This window comes from Cervus canadensis, chromosome X (genome assembly GCF_019320065.1).
Source record: "Cervus canadensis isolate Bull #8, Minnesota chromosome X, ASM1932006v1, whole genome shotgun sequence".
Lineage (NCBI taxonomy): Eukaryota > Metazoa > Chordata > Mammalia > Artiodactyla > Cervidae > Cervus > Cervus canadensis.
Genome location: NC_057419.1, coordinates 20,283,916 through 20,298,858, shown reverse-complemented (window position 1 = coordinate 20,298,858; position 14,943 = coordinate 20,283,916). Strand labels below are relative to the sequence as shown.

The 14,943-nt window shown below is 41.3% G+C and overlaps 1 protein-coding gene across 3 annotated transcripts in view; it reads right to left on the bottom strand.

The window, feature by feature from the left end:
* The window catches only part of REPS2 (RALBP1 associated Eps domain containing 2), a 258,187-nt gene that overhangs the window by 135,049 nt on the left and 108,195 nt on the right, over positions 1–14,943 (bottom strand). For all 3 annotated transcript variants that reach the window (XM_043459392.1, XM_043459393.1, XM_043459394.1), the window contains exon 6: positions 6,907–7,045. In XM_043459392.1, coding sequence (XP_043315327.1) covers positions 6,907–7,045 — 139 coding nt within the window. The remainder of the gene's footprint in view (positions 1–6,906; positions 7,046–14,943) is intronic.

The window sequence follows — 14,943 nt, the reverse complement described above, 5'->3', positions numbered from 1 at the left end:
TTATAAGTCTTCTAATTGGCCTTAAAACAAAGGATTATAATGGACACTAAAGCAGACTTATTTTCCGTTGATATATAAAGGATCAAAGACAAGTACCCTATAAATGAATGAGCTTCCTCCTCCAGAGCACCCTAGAAATAATGGTGACATAGGACTGTTGGCCATCCATATAGCCACCTTGTCAAACATTTGTCAGAAATGTCTTGAGGGACTTCCCTCATGGTACGGTGGATAAGAATCCACATCATGGGTTCAATCTCTGGTCTGGGAAGATTCCACATGCTGCAGAGGAACTAAGTCCTTGTGCCACAACTATTAAATGCTTGCTCTAGAGTCCATGAGCCACAACGACTGAGCCCACATGCTGCAACTACTGAAGCCCACACACCCTAGAGCTTGTGCTCTGCAACAAGAGAAACGACCACAATGAGAATCCCTGCTCATTGCAAACTAGAGAAAGCCCACGAAGAGCAACAAAAACCCAGCACAGCCATAAATTAATATTTTTTTAAATGTGTTGAAAGCATACTTGTCAGCTATTTTATAGATAAAGGCATTCTCTCATTTCATTCTTCTTTTTCCTCACTGATTACCTTTCTTCAAAGCACAATACACTCAAACCCACAGCTAGAGATCTGGCCTGACTTGGCCTTCACCAAGTAGAGAGAATAGTGGTCGTCCCACCCACAGGGAAGCTGACAGCTAACAAGTTCAGAGGGCGAACAACTGAGAAAGCCCAAGTGCTCCCTCCTTTGGTGCGGACAGACGCTCAAACCAGGAGCTGGAACCTACACCCCAGCCGCCTCCCAAGCAATGAAGAAACCCCAAACCAGCCTCCTTTTCATCTTCTCTCCAGTCATTTTCATATCTATTTGAAACTGACGTGAGAGAGAAGAGGTAGAAGGGAGACTTAAAAGCTGTTGGCATTCAAATATTAAAACCATGAATCCAGACTTTTTCTTATAAAAGGGTCTCTCAGCCCAGAAAACTACAGCTACACACAGCATTTCCCTTAGAAGAAATGGAGTATCCCTCATAATCAAAAAAGAGAGTCCAAAATACAGTACTTAGATGCAATCTCAAAAACAACAGAATAATCTGTTTGTTTCCAAGGCAAACCATTCAATATCACAGTAATCCAAGTCTATGCCCCAACCAGTAATGCTGAAGAAGTTGAAGTTGAACCGTTCTATGAAGATCTACAAGACCTTTTAGAACTAACACCCAAAAAAGATGTCCTTCTCATTACAGGGGACTGGAATGCAAAAGTAGAAAGTCAAGAGACACCTGCAATAACAGGTAAATTTGGCCTTGGAGTACAAAACTAAGCAGGTCAAAGGCTAACAGAGTTTTACCAAGAGAGCACACTGGTCATAGCAAAGGCCCTCTTTCAACAACACAAGAGAAGACTCTACACATGGACACCACCAGATGGTAAATACCAAAATCAGATTGATTATATTCTTTGCAGCCAAAGATAGAGAAACTCTACACAGTCAGCAAAAACAAGACTGGGAGCTGACTGTGGCTCAGATCATGAACTCGTAATTGCAAACTTCTGACTTAAATTGAAGAAAGTAGGGAAAACCACTTTGATTCAGGTATGACCTAAATCAAATCCCTTAAGACTATACAGTGGAAATGACAAATAGATTCAAGGGATTAGATCTGACACAGTGTCTGAAGAACTATGGATGGAGGTTCATGACACTGTACAGGAGGCAGTGATCAAGACCATCCCCAAGAAAAATAAAAGCAAAAAGGCAAAATGGTTGCCTGAGGAGGCCTTACAAGTAGCTGAGAAAAGAAGAGAAGCTGAAGGCAAAGAAGAAAAGGAAAGATATACCCATTTGAATGCAGAGTTCTAAAGAATAGCAAGGAAAGATAAGAAAGCTTTCCTCAGTGACCAATGCAAAGAAAGAAAGGAAAACAATAGAATGGGAAAGATTAGAGATCTCTTCAAGAAAATTAGAGATACCAAGGGAACATTTCATGCAAAGATGGGTCTAATAAAGGAAAGAAATGGTATGGACCTAACAGAAGGAGAAGATATTAAGAAGAGGTGGCAAGAATACATAGAACTATACAAAAAAGATCTTCATGACCCAGATAACCACGATGGTGTGATCACTCACCTAGAGCTAGACATCCTGGAGTGAGAAGTCAAGTGGGCCTTAGGAAGCATCACTGCGAACAAAGCTAGTGGAGGTGATGGAATTCCAATTGAGCTATTTCAAAGCCTAAAAGATGACGCTGTGAAAGTGCTGCACCCAATATGCCAGCAAATTTGGAAAACTCAGCAGTGGCCAGAGGACTGGAAAACGTCAGTTTTCATTCTAATCCCAAAGAAAGGCAATGCCAAAGAATGTTCAAACTACCACACAATTGCACTCACATGCTAGCAAAGTAATGCTCAAAATCCTCCAAGCCAGGCTTCAACAGTACATGAACCATGAACTTCCAGATATTCAAGCTGGATTTAGAAAAGGCAGAGGAACCAGAGATCAAATTGCCAACATCTGCTGGATCATTGAAAAAGCAAGAGAGTTCCAGAAAAACATCTACTTCTGCTTTATTGACAACACTAAAGCCTCTGACTATGTGGATCACAACAAACTGTGGAAAATTCTTCAAGAGATGGGAATACCAGACCACCTTACCTGCCTTCTGAGAAATCTGCATGCAGGTCAAGAAGCAACAGAACTGGACATGGAACAACAGACTGGTTCCAAATCGGGAAAGGAGTACATCAAGGCTGTATACTGTCATCCTGGTTATATAACTTATATGCAGAGTACATCATGTGAAATGCTGGGCTGGATGAAGCACAAGCTGGAATCAAGATTGCCAGGAGAAATATTAATAACCTCAGATATGCAGATGACACCAACCTTATGGCAGAAAGCAAAGAAGAAATAAAAAGCCTCCAGATGAAAGTGAGACAGGAGAGTGGAAAAGTTAGCTTAAAACTCAACATTCAAAAAACTAAGATCATGGCATCCGGTCCCTTCACTTCATGGCAAACAGATGGGGAAACAATGGAAACAGTGGCAGATTTTATTTTCTTGGGTTCCAAAATCACTGCAGATGGTGACTGCAGCCATGAAATTAAAAGACGCTTGCTCCTTGGAAGAAAAGCTATGACAGACCTAGACAGCATATTAAAAAGCAGAGACATTACTTTGCCAACAAAGGTCTGTCTAGTCAAAGCTATGGTTTTTCCAGTGGTCATGTATGGATGTGAGAGTTGGACTATAAAGAAAGCTGAGCACCAAAGAATTGATGCTTTTGAACTGTGGTGTTGGAGAAGTCTCTTGAGAGTCCCTTGGACAGCAAGGAGATCCAACCAGTCAATCCTAAGAAAATTCAGTCCTGAATATTCATTGGAAGGACTGATGCTGAAGCTAAAACTCCAATACTTTGGGCACCTGACACGAAGAACTGACTCACTTGAAAAGACCCTGATGCTGGGAAAGATTGAAGGCGGGAGGAGAAGGGGATGACAGAGATGGTTGGAAAGCATTACTGACTCAATGGACCTGAGTTTGAGTAAGTTTCAGGAGTTGGTTATGGACAGGGAAGCCTGGCATGCTGTAGTCCATGGGGTGGCAAAGAGGTGGACATGACTGAGCGACTGAACTCAACTGACACACAGCATTGATTCATCAGTGACCCAATTTTAACACATCCAATATACAGAGAGATCAAAAAAAAATAATAAAGACCAGTAACCTATTATAAGCTTCACAGGTGGTTAACAGTAAAGAACCCACTTGCCAATGCAGGAGACGCAGGAGACCCAGGTTGGGTCCCTGGGTTGGGAAGATCCCTTGGAGAAGGGAACAGCAACCCACTCCAGTGTTCTTGCCTGGAAAATTCCATGAACAGAGGAGCCTGGCGGGCTACAGTTCATGGGGTCACAAAGAGTCGGACATGACTGAGCGACTAACATTTCATTTCATTTCCCAGAATTAAGATCCCACATGAAAGAAAGAGAAAAAGGGAAAGAGAAAGGGAGGGAGGGAGAGAAGAAGGAAGAAAACTATGATATAAGGAATTGTCTGGCAGTCCAGTGGTTAAGATTCAGTGCTTTCACTGCTGGGGGCCCAGGTTCAACCCCTGTTTTGGGAACTAAGATCCCACAAACCAATAATAATAATAATAAAACTGTAATATATATTCCATATATATTCCTGCTTAGAGGCAAATAAACACATACTTTTTCATGACCTTGAGTTAAGCACTGATTTTTTTAGATATGATGTTGTACAAGCAACAAAAGAAAAAAATAATCTGAACATCAAAATTAAACTTTTTGCTTTGCAAGACACTGTTAGAAAAATAAAAGGACAAGCCACAGACTGGGGAAAAAGTATTTTCAAATCATATGTCTAGAGAATTTGTATCTAGAATATGTAGAGAATTCTTACCACTCAACAATTTTTTTTAATGGCAAAGGAGGGACTTCCCTGGTGGTCCAGTGGTTAAGAGTCTATGCATCCACAGTGGGGAACACGGATTTGTCCTCTGACTGGGGGATGAAGACACCATATGCTGCGAGGTATGGCCAAAAACTAAGAAAAATTTTAAATACAGAAAAGGATCTGAATAGGCATTTCTCCAAAGAAGATATACAAATGGCCAATAAGAGCATAAAAAGATGCTCAGTGTCATTCTTCATCTACAAAGAGATATCACTTCACATTCACTAAGGTGGATACAACCAAAAGATAGTAACAAGTGTTGGCAAGGATGTGGAGTAATTAGAACCCTTAGACATTGCTGGTGGCAATGTAAAGTGGTGCAGTTACTTTGGAAAATAGTCTGACTGGTTCTGAAAAGGTTAAATATAGAGTTATCATATAAGCCAGCTATTCTACTCTTAGGTATATATCCAAGAGAGACAAAAACATACATCTACACAAAAACCTGTACATTAATGTTCAGCGCAACATTACTCCTAATAGCCAAAAAGAGAAAACAACCCCAAAGTCAATCAAATGATGAAAAGATAAATAAAATGTGGTCTATCCATACAATGGAAGGATATTGTCATAAAAAGGAGTGAAGTTCTGGTATATATCACAACATGGATGAATCTTAAAAACATTATGCTATGTAAAAGAGGTCACACACCACAAAATACATATTACACAATTTCATTTATATGAACAGCCCAGAACTGGTAACTCTATAGACAGAGAAAGTAGTTTAAAATGGCAACCTAAGGCTAAGGAAGGAGTGGTAGAGAAAGCAGAAATAGGAAATAAATACTAGTAAGTAGGTGGTTTGGGGGCAAGTGTTCTAAATCTGTTGTTCTTCAGTTGTTAAGTCATATCTGATTGTTTACTACCCCATGGACTGAAGCATGTCAGGCTCCTCTATCCTCCACTATCTCCGAGAGTTCTACATCTAGATTGTGACTATACTAAAAACATTGAATTGTACACTTTAAATGGGTGAATCTTACAGTATGTAGACTATATCTAAATTAAAATGTTTTTTAAAAGGGGCCATCAATTAATTGAAATGTATGAACCTCTCCTGCCCTTGAACAAACTAAAATTTTGAAAAGGCAGTTGCGAGACAATCAGGGAAATCTGAGCAAGACTTGATAATTAAGCATTTTGTGGGTTATTTTATGTTTTTTTTAATGTGCCAATGAGTTGTGGTTATATTTTTAATAGAGGTCTTATCTTTACAGATATATCCTGAAATATTTTCAAATGAAATGGTCTGGAAATTGCTTCAAAACCATCAAGGCTCAGAGAGGCTATAGATAAAACCAAATTGTGAGAGTTGAGTGATAAGTACATAGAGGTTTGTTATACTAGCCACTAGAGTTTTGTTTGTATTTGAAAGTCAGTGAGATATAAAGGTTTGAAAGAAAATAAAAAACATTCCTAACCTATTTTCATTTGGCTAAATATCTGTATACATTGTGAAGAAACTCATTTAAGCAGTGTATAAAATGAGCATGTGGTCAATACATGAAATCTGGGTTTCTGGTTTTTTTTTTTTTAATCATTTTGTCAACATTAATTTGTTGTATCTACAACATTCTGCCTTCAAATAAAGCCATTACTACCAATCAGACAATTATATTTGTGTTTATACAGGTATATTCCAACTACACACCATATGTTAGGAGAGAAAATTAATTTTAGTCCACACTGCAAAGTGTCAGGTAACAACTATCAAGGACATACTGTCATTCTTCATAATTGAAATATAAAAAGAAAGTTCTATGCATTTTTCTTCCAGATTCTACTATTTCAACTTGTTTAGTCTTCAGCCAGGTGAAATATAGGCACGTAGGAACTAAATCAATTCCTCTCAGCTTGAATTTTGCATGAGAACTCAACAGGAATATATATTTCTGAAGATACTCCAGAAGAACTAATATGTGGACCTAAAAATGCTAGCCAATTTTCCTCCCGTTTTTTTCTCTCAGAAAAACCAGAGAAAGACTGGAGTCAAAGAAAATGAGCATAAACTTGAACTCTAACATGTATATAACATAAGGAAAACTCAGCAACTCATTGGGAGGCCACACTATGTCCTTGCTCTAATACCAATGTAATGAGTAAGCAATTAAAGGTGTCACCTTGGTGTAACACTCATTTCAGGAACTGCTCCAGCTAATAAGGCACAGGATCTGGACCAGGATGCTTCATATTCCCATTTAACTCCTTTGAAACGGAAACACAAACTTCCAAATACCATTGCCAAGTATTTTTCTACATGGATTATAGTTGGTAAGAAATTCAACCTCAGAGAAAAACAAACTGAAATCATAGAAGGTTTTTGTACTCATTTTGAATGGACTATTTCTTAAGATGGGCACTGTTATTTATGTGAGACAGTGAGCTGGGACCTGTGTTCTCACCCACCACACTTCATTACCTGAAATGAAGGAACTCGGATCAGGCTGCAGGGACCGGAACTGGTTGACATAGTACTCGCGCTGCTCTTCTGTTATCCTCCAGGGTTCGTCTGGGTAACTAGTGCTGTTATCCTGCAGTTCTCTCTCCACTGAAAAGGACTTTAAAAAGAAATCAATAAGCAAATGCTCACAGAATCTGTCTTTTGTGAAATGAAGTAGAAATATTAAACCCCAATAAAAGTTACCAAGGATTATACTTATTTTTTTCTCAAGGGAATAAATTTGAACGCCTTGTGACTAGAGTTTAATGTGAACATAAACTTCTGAAGGGCAGACATCATGCTTTATACATTTTTGTGTGTGTTCTCCAAAGTTGGTAACAGGATTAAGCATGAAATATTGAACACTCGGGTGAGTGAGAAAAGATTTACCAATGTGATGAAGGGGGAAAGTACAATCATTCTTTTCTTCAAATATTTGCCACATTTTGATACTTTCAAATTAGCTGAGCAGATAGTAAAATAATCTAGACTCTTTTTAACTCTTTTTTTTGAAAAATCTAGAACAGTTGTAACTACATCATCTTTTTTTCTGAGGCATTCCCATTGTATAAATCTGGGAATCAAATGCTCAGGATCAAGTCCCATGTCCCTAGGTCCCACTTGAATGGCAAGTCAGAATCACCAAACCTCTCATTCCATATTTGTGAACTGGGGGTTCTACTTTAGTAATAGAGTGGAGTGCAGAGATGGGCTGTCATGGTACTGCAACAAACAGGGTAACAAGGGGTGCATCTGACCTGCCACTAGGGGGCGTGCAAGCCAAATTTGAGAATTTAAGGATACAGAACCTGTGTAGCAGTGCAGGAGAACAAGCTCTGCAAGGGAACTGGAAAAGAAGCAAAAACGGTGATTCTGGAAAGAGCAGCCCAGAGCTTTGTTCCATCCCTCCCATCTAGCCTGGGGTTAAGGTGCTTCTCTCGAACGCCACCTTCATGGAATAAGGAGGGTGAGCCTTTAAGACAAAAGGAGACTAGGAAAGGAGAAGTATTACTACTAATGAGCCATCAAGCTGCCTGCTTCTTGAACACACTATCAAGGAACTAATCATTAGGAAGGTATTCTAGTCACTAGCGCCAGAAAAAAACAGTAGATCATCTCTGTCCCCTGTGCCAAATTCCCCAACACACACACCCCATTTTGGAAGTAATTCTTCCCAGGAACACTTGACTCTCCTCTAACGTCATTCAGAGAAGAAACAAGTCTATAAAAGCTTGAGTTGTAATATAACCTTGAGATGCCATCTTTGAAGTTTTCATACTAGATGAGTTTCCACTAAATGTTAATCAAACCATTTTTAAATGCCCTGGAAGTCATTATCCATTAGTTAATGCCTTAAATTCAGAGTGTTTTGAAACTCACAAAGTATTTCACCCTCTATCTCACCTGAGTACCTCAAACTTTTGAGAAGTAGCCACAGGAATTAGTAGTATCATTTTCCGAGATGAAAACAGGCTCAGAGAGTTTAAGGGACATGCCCATAGACTTCACAGAATTCCTGGAGTCAGCAGATAAATGCAGAGTTTTTTTAATCTGTTACCAAAATTTCCATGCTAGGTGTTGGCTGCTGCATTCCTTGGTACTAACATGGACGCTTCTACTCCCCTAGAATACACTCCCCTTCATGCCTAGAACCAAAGCTGCCATACGCAATCGTTGTTAGCATCAGCCCATGCTTGTTCTTTTCCCAATCCCATGACCATCTGCTCACACTATTTCCTCTCTCATATTACCTGACTCCTGAGTGGCATCAGTAGTCTCTTGTTCTTAGTCGCTCAGTCGTGTCTGACTCTTTGTGATCCCATGCACTATAGCCCATCAGGCTCCTCCGTCCATGGGGATTCTCCAGGTGAGAATACTGGAGTAGATTGCCATGCCCCTCCTCCAAGGATCTTCCCAACCCAGGGATTGAACCCAGGTCTCCCACATTGCAGGCAGATTCTTTACTGTCTGAGCCACCAGGGAAGCCCAAGAATACTAGAGTGGGTAGCCTCTCCCTTCTCCAGGGCATCTTCCTGACCCAGGAATCGAACCTGGGTCTCCTGCATGGCAGGTGGATTCTTTACCAGCTCAACTACCAGGGAAGTCTAATCTGACAGTAGAAATCAGGAATAAAAAGGAGAAAGTGATTGATTTTCTCTGCTTAAAAGCTTACAGTATGACCTGTTACTCAATAAAACAAATTCACCTCCTCCACCTTGCTTTTATGACCATTATAATCCAACCTCCTCCTTGGTCACATAGCAGGCTTCTGATAGGCCATATGCTCTCTCCTCATGGGTCAGATTTGTGTCTTCTCCCCAAAACACTCTTTCTCTGATCCCAGTCTGCACAAATCCTACCCATTCTCAAGCTCCATGGCCCTGAAGGGCTCTCTGATATACCTGCCAGGCCCACAGGCACTGCAGAGGTGCTGCCTGCTCCCCAGCCCCCCAGCTCTGCTACAAAGATGGGTCTGGTACCACATGTGCACCACAAGGCCCACCTCATGCCTGATCTCCTCCGCCTCAGTCCAAGTAAGGGCGGGTGGGCGCACAGGATGCTCTGGTGTAGAAAGCTCTTCTCTAGAGAGAACAAGCTGGGCCAGATGCTCATTCTTGGGGATGTAGATAAAAGTGGAAAGATCAACCAGCAGAGAAAGCAGACCCTGAGCAGATGTACAGCAGAGCTGCGGTGTCAAGCTGGGGCCAGCTTGGACTTAAAGTCATGAGAGAGCCAGAACCAAGCACAAGCAGAACCTGTGAGGTACAGAAGTACTAGAAAGGGTCCGGGGTAAAGGTGGTTGTTGGGAGCCAAAAGGTAAATGGGCACTAAAGTCACCTCAACTAGGGCAAAGCCTGGTAACAGCGGAATAAATATGAATAACCAAGAGCTCCCATGACTGGGGACCACTGGGCCACTCCTTGTCTCTCATTTTTTGGATTCCCATGAGAACCCCAACCCCTTTCTCCTTCTCAAGAAAACTTAAGCTGACAGGAAGAGTTCCCACTCCTTAAAACCAAAAGTGCCTTCCAACAAGGGAGGACATGTGAACACTGGGCAACCTGTATATGGTGTGGCCCTTCTACAAGCTCGCACAAAACACATTCATTTACCCCAATCTCTTTCCCTTTGCTTCTCACTGCATGGTTTCAACTGCTTTGACAAACCAAGTGATTTGAGCATCTTACAATGTGAATCCTTATTATAAATATGGTAAGTGTCATACAGTTTTTGAGCATTTAAAGTGTTGTTAAATATCTTCATTCAGGTTTCAATCTGTAGGGCAAGAGCAGTATCATCTAAGCCTTCATTCCACACACAGCCCCTAGCAGGCACAGCACAGACACTACAAGTCAGGTGAAGGCCACTTACTGACAGGCTCTAATAACTTCAGGGTTATATCTTATATTGAAAGAGATGCAGAAACACTACTCTAAGCTGTCCTTAATGAAAGAAAGCCTGTAAGTTCATTTCATCTTTTAAAGCTTGAGATCTATCAACAGACATACCTGTCAGTCTCATGGTCTGATCTCTATGGAGAGGTCTCAAGTTCCTCATCCATTAAGTGAGTGATTTCAGAGACAGGTAAAGGCATATGGAAGGGGCAGATCACATTCCACATACCTGAAGCCAAAATATTCCAAAACAAAGCTGATCTATTCCCTGGTAGCTCAGGCAGCAAAGAGTCTGTCTGCAATGTTGGAGACCCGGGTTCGATCCCTGGGTCGGGAAGATCCCCTAGAAAAGGGAATGGCTACCCACTCCAGTATGCTTGCCCGGAGGATCCCATGGACAGAGGAGCCTGCTGGGCTACAGTCCATGGGGTTACAAAGAGTCAGACATGACTGAGCGACTAACACTTCACTTTCACTTTGAGTTCATTTGGAGGAGATGGTTCCCTGTATTTGGTCTCTGTGATGAGATGGCAAACCTGGGTTCTCCTGCATTGCAGGCAGATTCTTTACCATCTGAGCCAACCTCAATGAACCCAAAAGGCAACCATAATAATCAAAGATCTGAAAAGTCAGTCACCTAAGAGAGAATGTCTACTTGCAAAGACTAGAGGCTCTGAGAAATGGAGATGGGGGAGCAGTGAGCCTTGTGCCTCTGAAGAGAAGCCAGAACCAGGAGTAGCTCCACTTCCACGTGCACCCAAGAAGCACCCCCAGTTCCACCCCATCTCCAGTGGTTTGGTTGGCTCAGTGGAGATCTTTGGTACTTGGTGCCAATTTTGAGCTCTGGCAGTGTTTTCAAGAAAACATAAAAAGAGAGAGAGAGAGAATCTTTCACATCTGTGTGCTTAAGCCACAGACATATGGTTCATTATACAGTTTCTCTAGACACAGGAGAATTAGATTTGCTTATATTTAAAACATTCAAACCCTTGGTTTTGTTTCAAGTGAAATCCAAATATCTCACACTGCAAGTTGTTATCTCTGGGGAAAACAGGCTGTTTATAATGAAAGAGACTTCAAAAGACTCATTTTAAAAAAAAGTAATACTATTAATAAAATCCCAAAAGGCAACATCTACCCCTAAAGTATCTTAAAATCAAACATAGCTGAAAAATATGAATTGCAAGAAGGCATTGTCAGGGAGAACTTAAGAAGGGAGTGTATATTTTTTCAACTACAGAACATTTCTGTTTAGCATATAATTCTACCCTGGAGGCCTCCTATAAATGCTGCCTTAGAGTCCAGCCATTTGATCTGAGGGTGCAATGATGATCTTAGAACAAAGTCCTTTTGGTGCTTAGCAAACAACAAACCATCTCGGGAAGCAAAAACTCCTAGCAAGCCCACAGTGTCTATGTGAGGACACCTCCCCTGTTAACAATCTTTCGGAAGTAAGAATGCCATAGAACAATCCTAGATCAAAGCGTGATCTCATGAACAAAAATGTGAGAGGACTCAACCGCCCTAAAGGGAAAGACTGGCTCATAGGCTGTAAGACTAGACTATAGCCTACATGACCATTAAACTGCCTAAAGAAAGATCATAGGAACTGATCCATCATGGGGCAGAGAAAAAAGAAGAGTCAGAGAAGCAAATGATAGCTGTGCTTCTATGTGGGATTCTGCTGGCTGTCCTTGAATCATTCACGCCCTACCTACCTGGTGTATGGGTCTCACTGAGTGGCTGCCCAATCAGGAATGACATTTTCCAGCCCTTCTTGCAGTTAGCCACAGACACGTGACTGAGTTCAAGCCAATGCAGAGGGAGTGCAAGTGACCTGCACCATTGCCCAGCAGGGCTAGCACCCCTTGATTCTCCTCTGTGCTTTCCCCCATTGGCCCACTGAGAAGGGGATAGCAAGGCCACAGAACACAAGGAGCCCTGGCTCCTGAATCACTATGTGGAGGAAAGCTGTCTGCCAATCTGTGAGATGAATGAGAAACAGACCTATTGTGGGAAGTCATTAACATGCAGGGCATTTGTTATAGCAGCCATTACTCTAACCAAGCTACTCTTCAAGCGAGGCCCAAAGGAAAGGCAGACCTGCCTAGCACCAATGGCATAGGCACTCCTGCACCAAAGATGAAGCATGAAGCCATCTTCTTTTTGTAATACGACCACCTAATAACAGCCAGAGTACATCATGAGAAACGCTGGGCTGGAAGAAGCACGGGCTGGAATCAAGATTGCCGGGAGAAATATCAATAACCTCAGATATGCGGATGATACCACCCTCATGGCAGAAAGTGAAGAGGAACTAAAAAGCTTCTTGATGAAAGTGAAAGAGGAGAGTGAAAAAGTTGGCTTAAAGCTCAACATTCAGAAAATTAAGATCATGGCATCTGGTCCCATCACCTCATGGGAAATAGATGGGGAGACAGTGGAAACAGTGTCAGACTTTATTTTTTGGGGGCTCCAAAATCACTGCAGAAGGTGACTGCAGCCATGAAATTAAAAGACGCTTACTCCTTGGAAGGAAAGTTATGACCAACGTAGATAGCATATTAAAAAGCAGAGACATTACTTTGCCAACAAAGGTCTGTCTAGTCAAGGCTATGGTTTTTCCAGTGGTCATGTATGGATGTGAGAGTTGGACTGTGAAGAAAGCTGAGTGCTGAAGAATTGATGCTTTTGAACTGTGGTGTTGGAGATGACTCTTGAGAGTCCCTTGGACTGCAAGGAGATCCAACCAGTCCATCCTAAAGGAGATCAGTCCTGGGTGTTCATTGGAACGACTGATGCTGAAACTGAAACTCCAATACTTTGGCCACCTCATGTGAAGAGTTGACTCATTGGAAAAGACCCTGATGCTGGGAGGGATTGGGGGCAGGAAGAGAAGGGGACTACAGAGGATGAGATGGTTGGATGGCATCACCGACTCAATGAACATGAGTTTGAGTAAACTCCGGGAGTTTGTGATGGACAGGGAGGCCTGGCGTGCTGCGATTCATGGGGTCGCAGAGTCAGACACGACTGAGCGACTGAACTGAACTGAACTTGATTGCTCATGCAGACTATAGGCACAGCATGTAGATGCATCTTTACAGCCTTCTTTCTGTGCTTGGTTAATATGACTCTTATCTTTCATGAGTTTGAAGGAGACTCTCAGGGAGTTAGTACAGAGTAAAGAAAAAAAGAGGGCTATGGTAAAACTGAGAAAAATTGTTAAATGAAGAAAGGAGCTAAGGGAGTAGACAGAGCTCAGTGATTTTGTCTCTCAAGTCCAACCATTCTGTATCATACTCTTATCTATATAGTCTTGTCCTGTTTCCCACCTCACTCTCATTCTAACATAAGGCCCATGACAGGAAATTTTTTCTATTCTGATAACAGTTATATCCCCAGAGCCTAGAAAAGTGCCTATCAAGCAGTAAACACTCAAAAGATGCCTGGCAAATGACTGGAAAAACGGTCAATTCTAACTCACAGACAGAACAGTTAACGTGAGTTCTCCTATAATGACTGAAGCTGAACTTTAAATGCACATACCAAACAACTGTCACTCAGCAGTGTAAAAGCCTGGACTCACCTATGAAATCATAGAGGGTAAAAAACTTTTTTTTTTTAAAATAATTATAGATTCACTGGAAGTTGCAATAAATAACTTCTGTTTTTGCCTATAGTGAAGTTAGTCACAATTAAATCCTAACAGAGCAATTTAACTTTATCAGTTTCTTCATGGAAATAAATCTACAAAAATGCCTTTAATCACATACTACCAAACTTACTTAGGGGTCTAATCTCAACAGCTTAGAAGCCTGAAGGCCAAACTATAGGAATCGCTAGAGTTTAATGAGCAACACACAGCTGCTGCTTATTAAGATAAACTAAAAAATTTTTAATGATCACCACAGACATCGAAGAATGTTACATAACACATATTCATGATTTTGCTAAGTGTCAGACACTGTGAGCACCTAATATACAGGATCTGTTTTCATCTTCACAACAACCCTGCAAAGTAGGCCCCATTAGCCTCATTCTGGAGAATAGGAAACTGAAGATTAGGGAAGGGAAGTGACATACCAAGACCACACACCTAGTAAATGGTAGAGTCACAACATGAACAGAGTCCAGAACATGTACTCTCATTCAGCAAGCTCTGGGGTTCTTCCCATCTTAAACATCCATCCATCCATCCTTTAATGATGTACCATTTCCTTTTAAGAATTAACCTTACTGTAATGCCTATATTATTGCTGTTAATTCTGCAGATTGAAGATCTCAGTTGAGGATGTGAATTTCCTATACTTACACTTCCCTCCCCACTATCTAGTTTAGTTGCAGATTCTAGCCAGCAAACTATTAAATTATACAAACAGAGCACCATATTATTTCTTACATAACTTTTGCTTATAAGCATCTGGTATGTTTTCATATCAGGAAAAAATGACCATGTCTGTCATCCTCAGGGCACTCTGGCATAGTAGCTAACCCTTAGAGGTTACTTACTATTTCCCAATAGATGAGTCAAGGACAAAATGTTACAGGCAATCTACCCTGCAAGCAAGACTGCTGGGAGGACTGAAAGGGTGCAGACTAGTGAAGAGTCCAGAAGAGT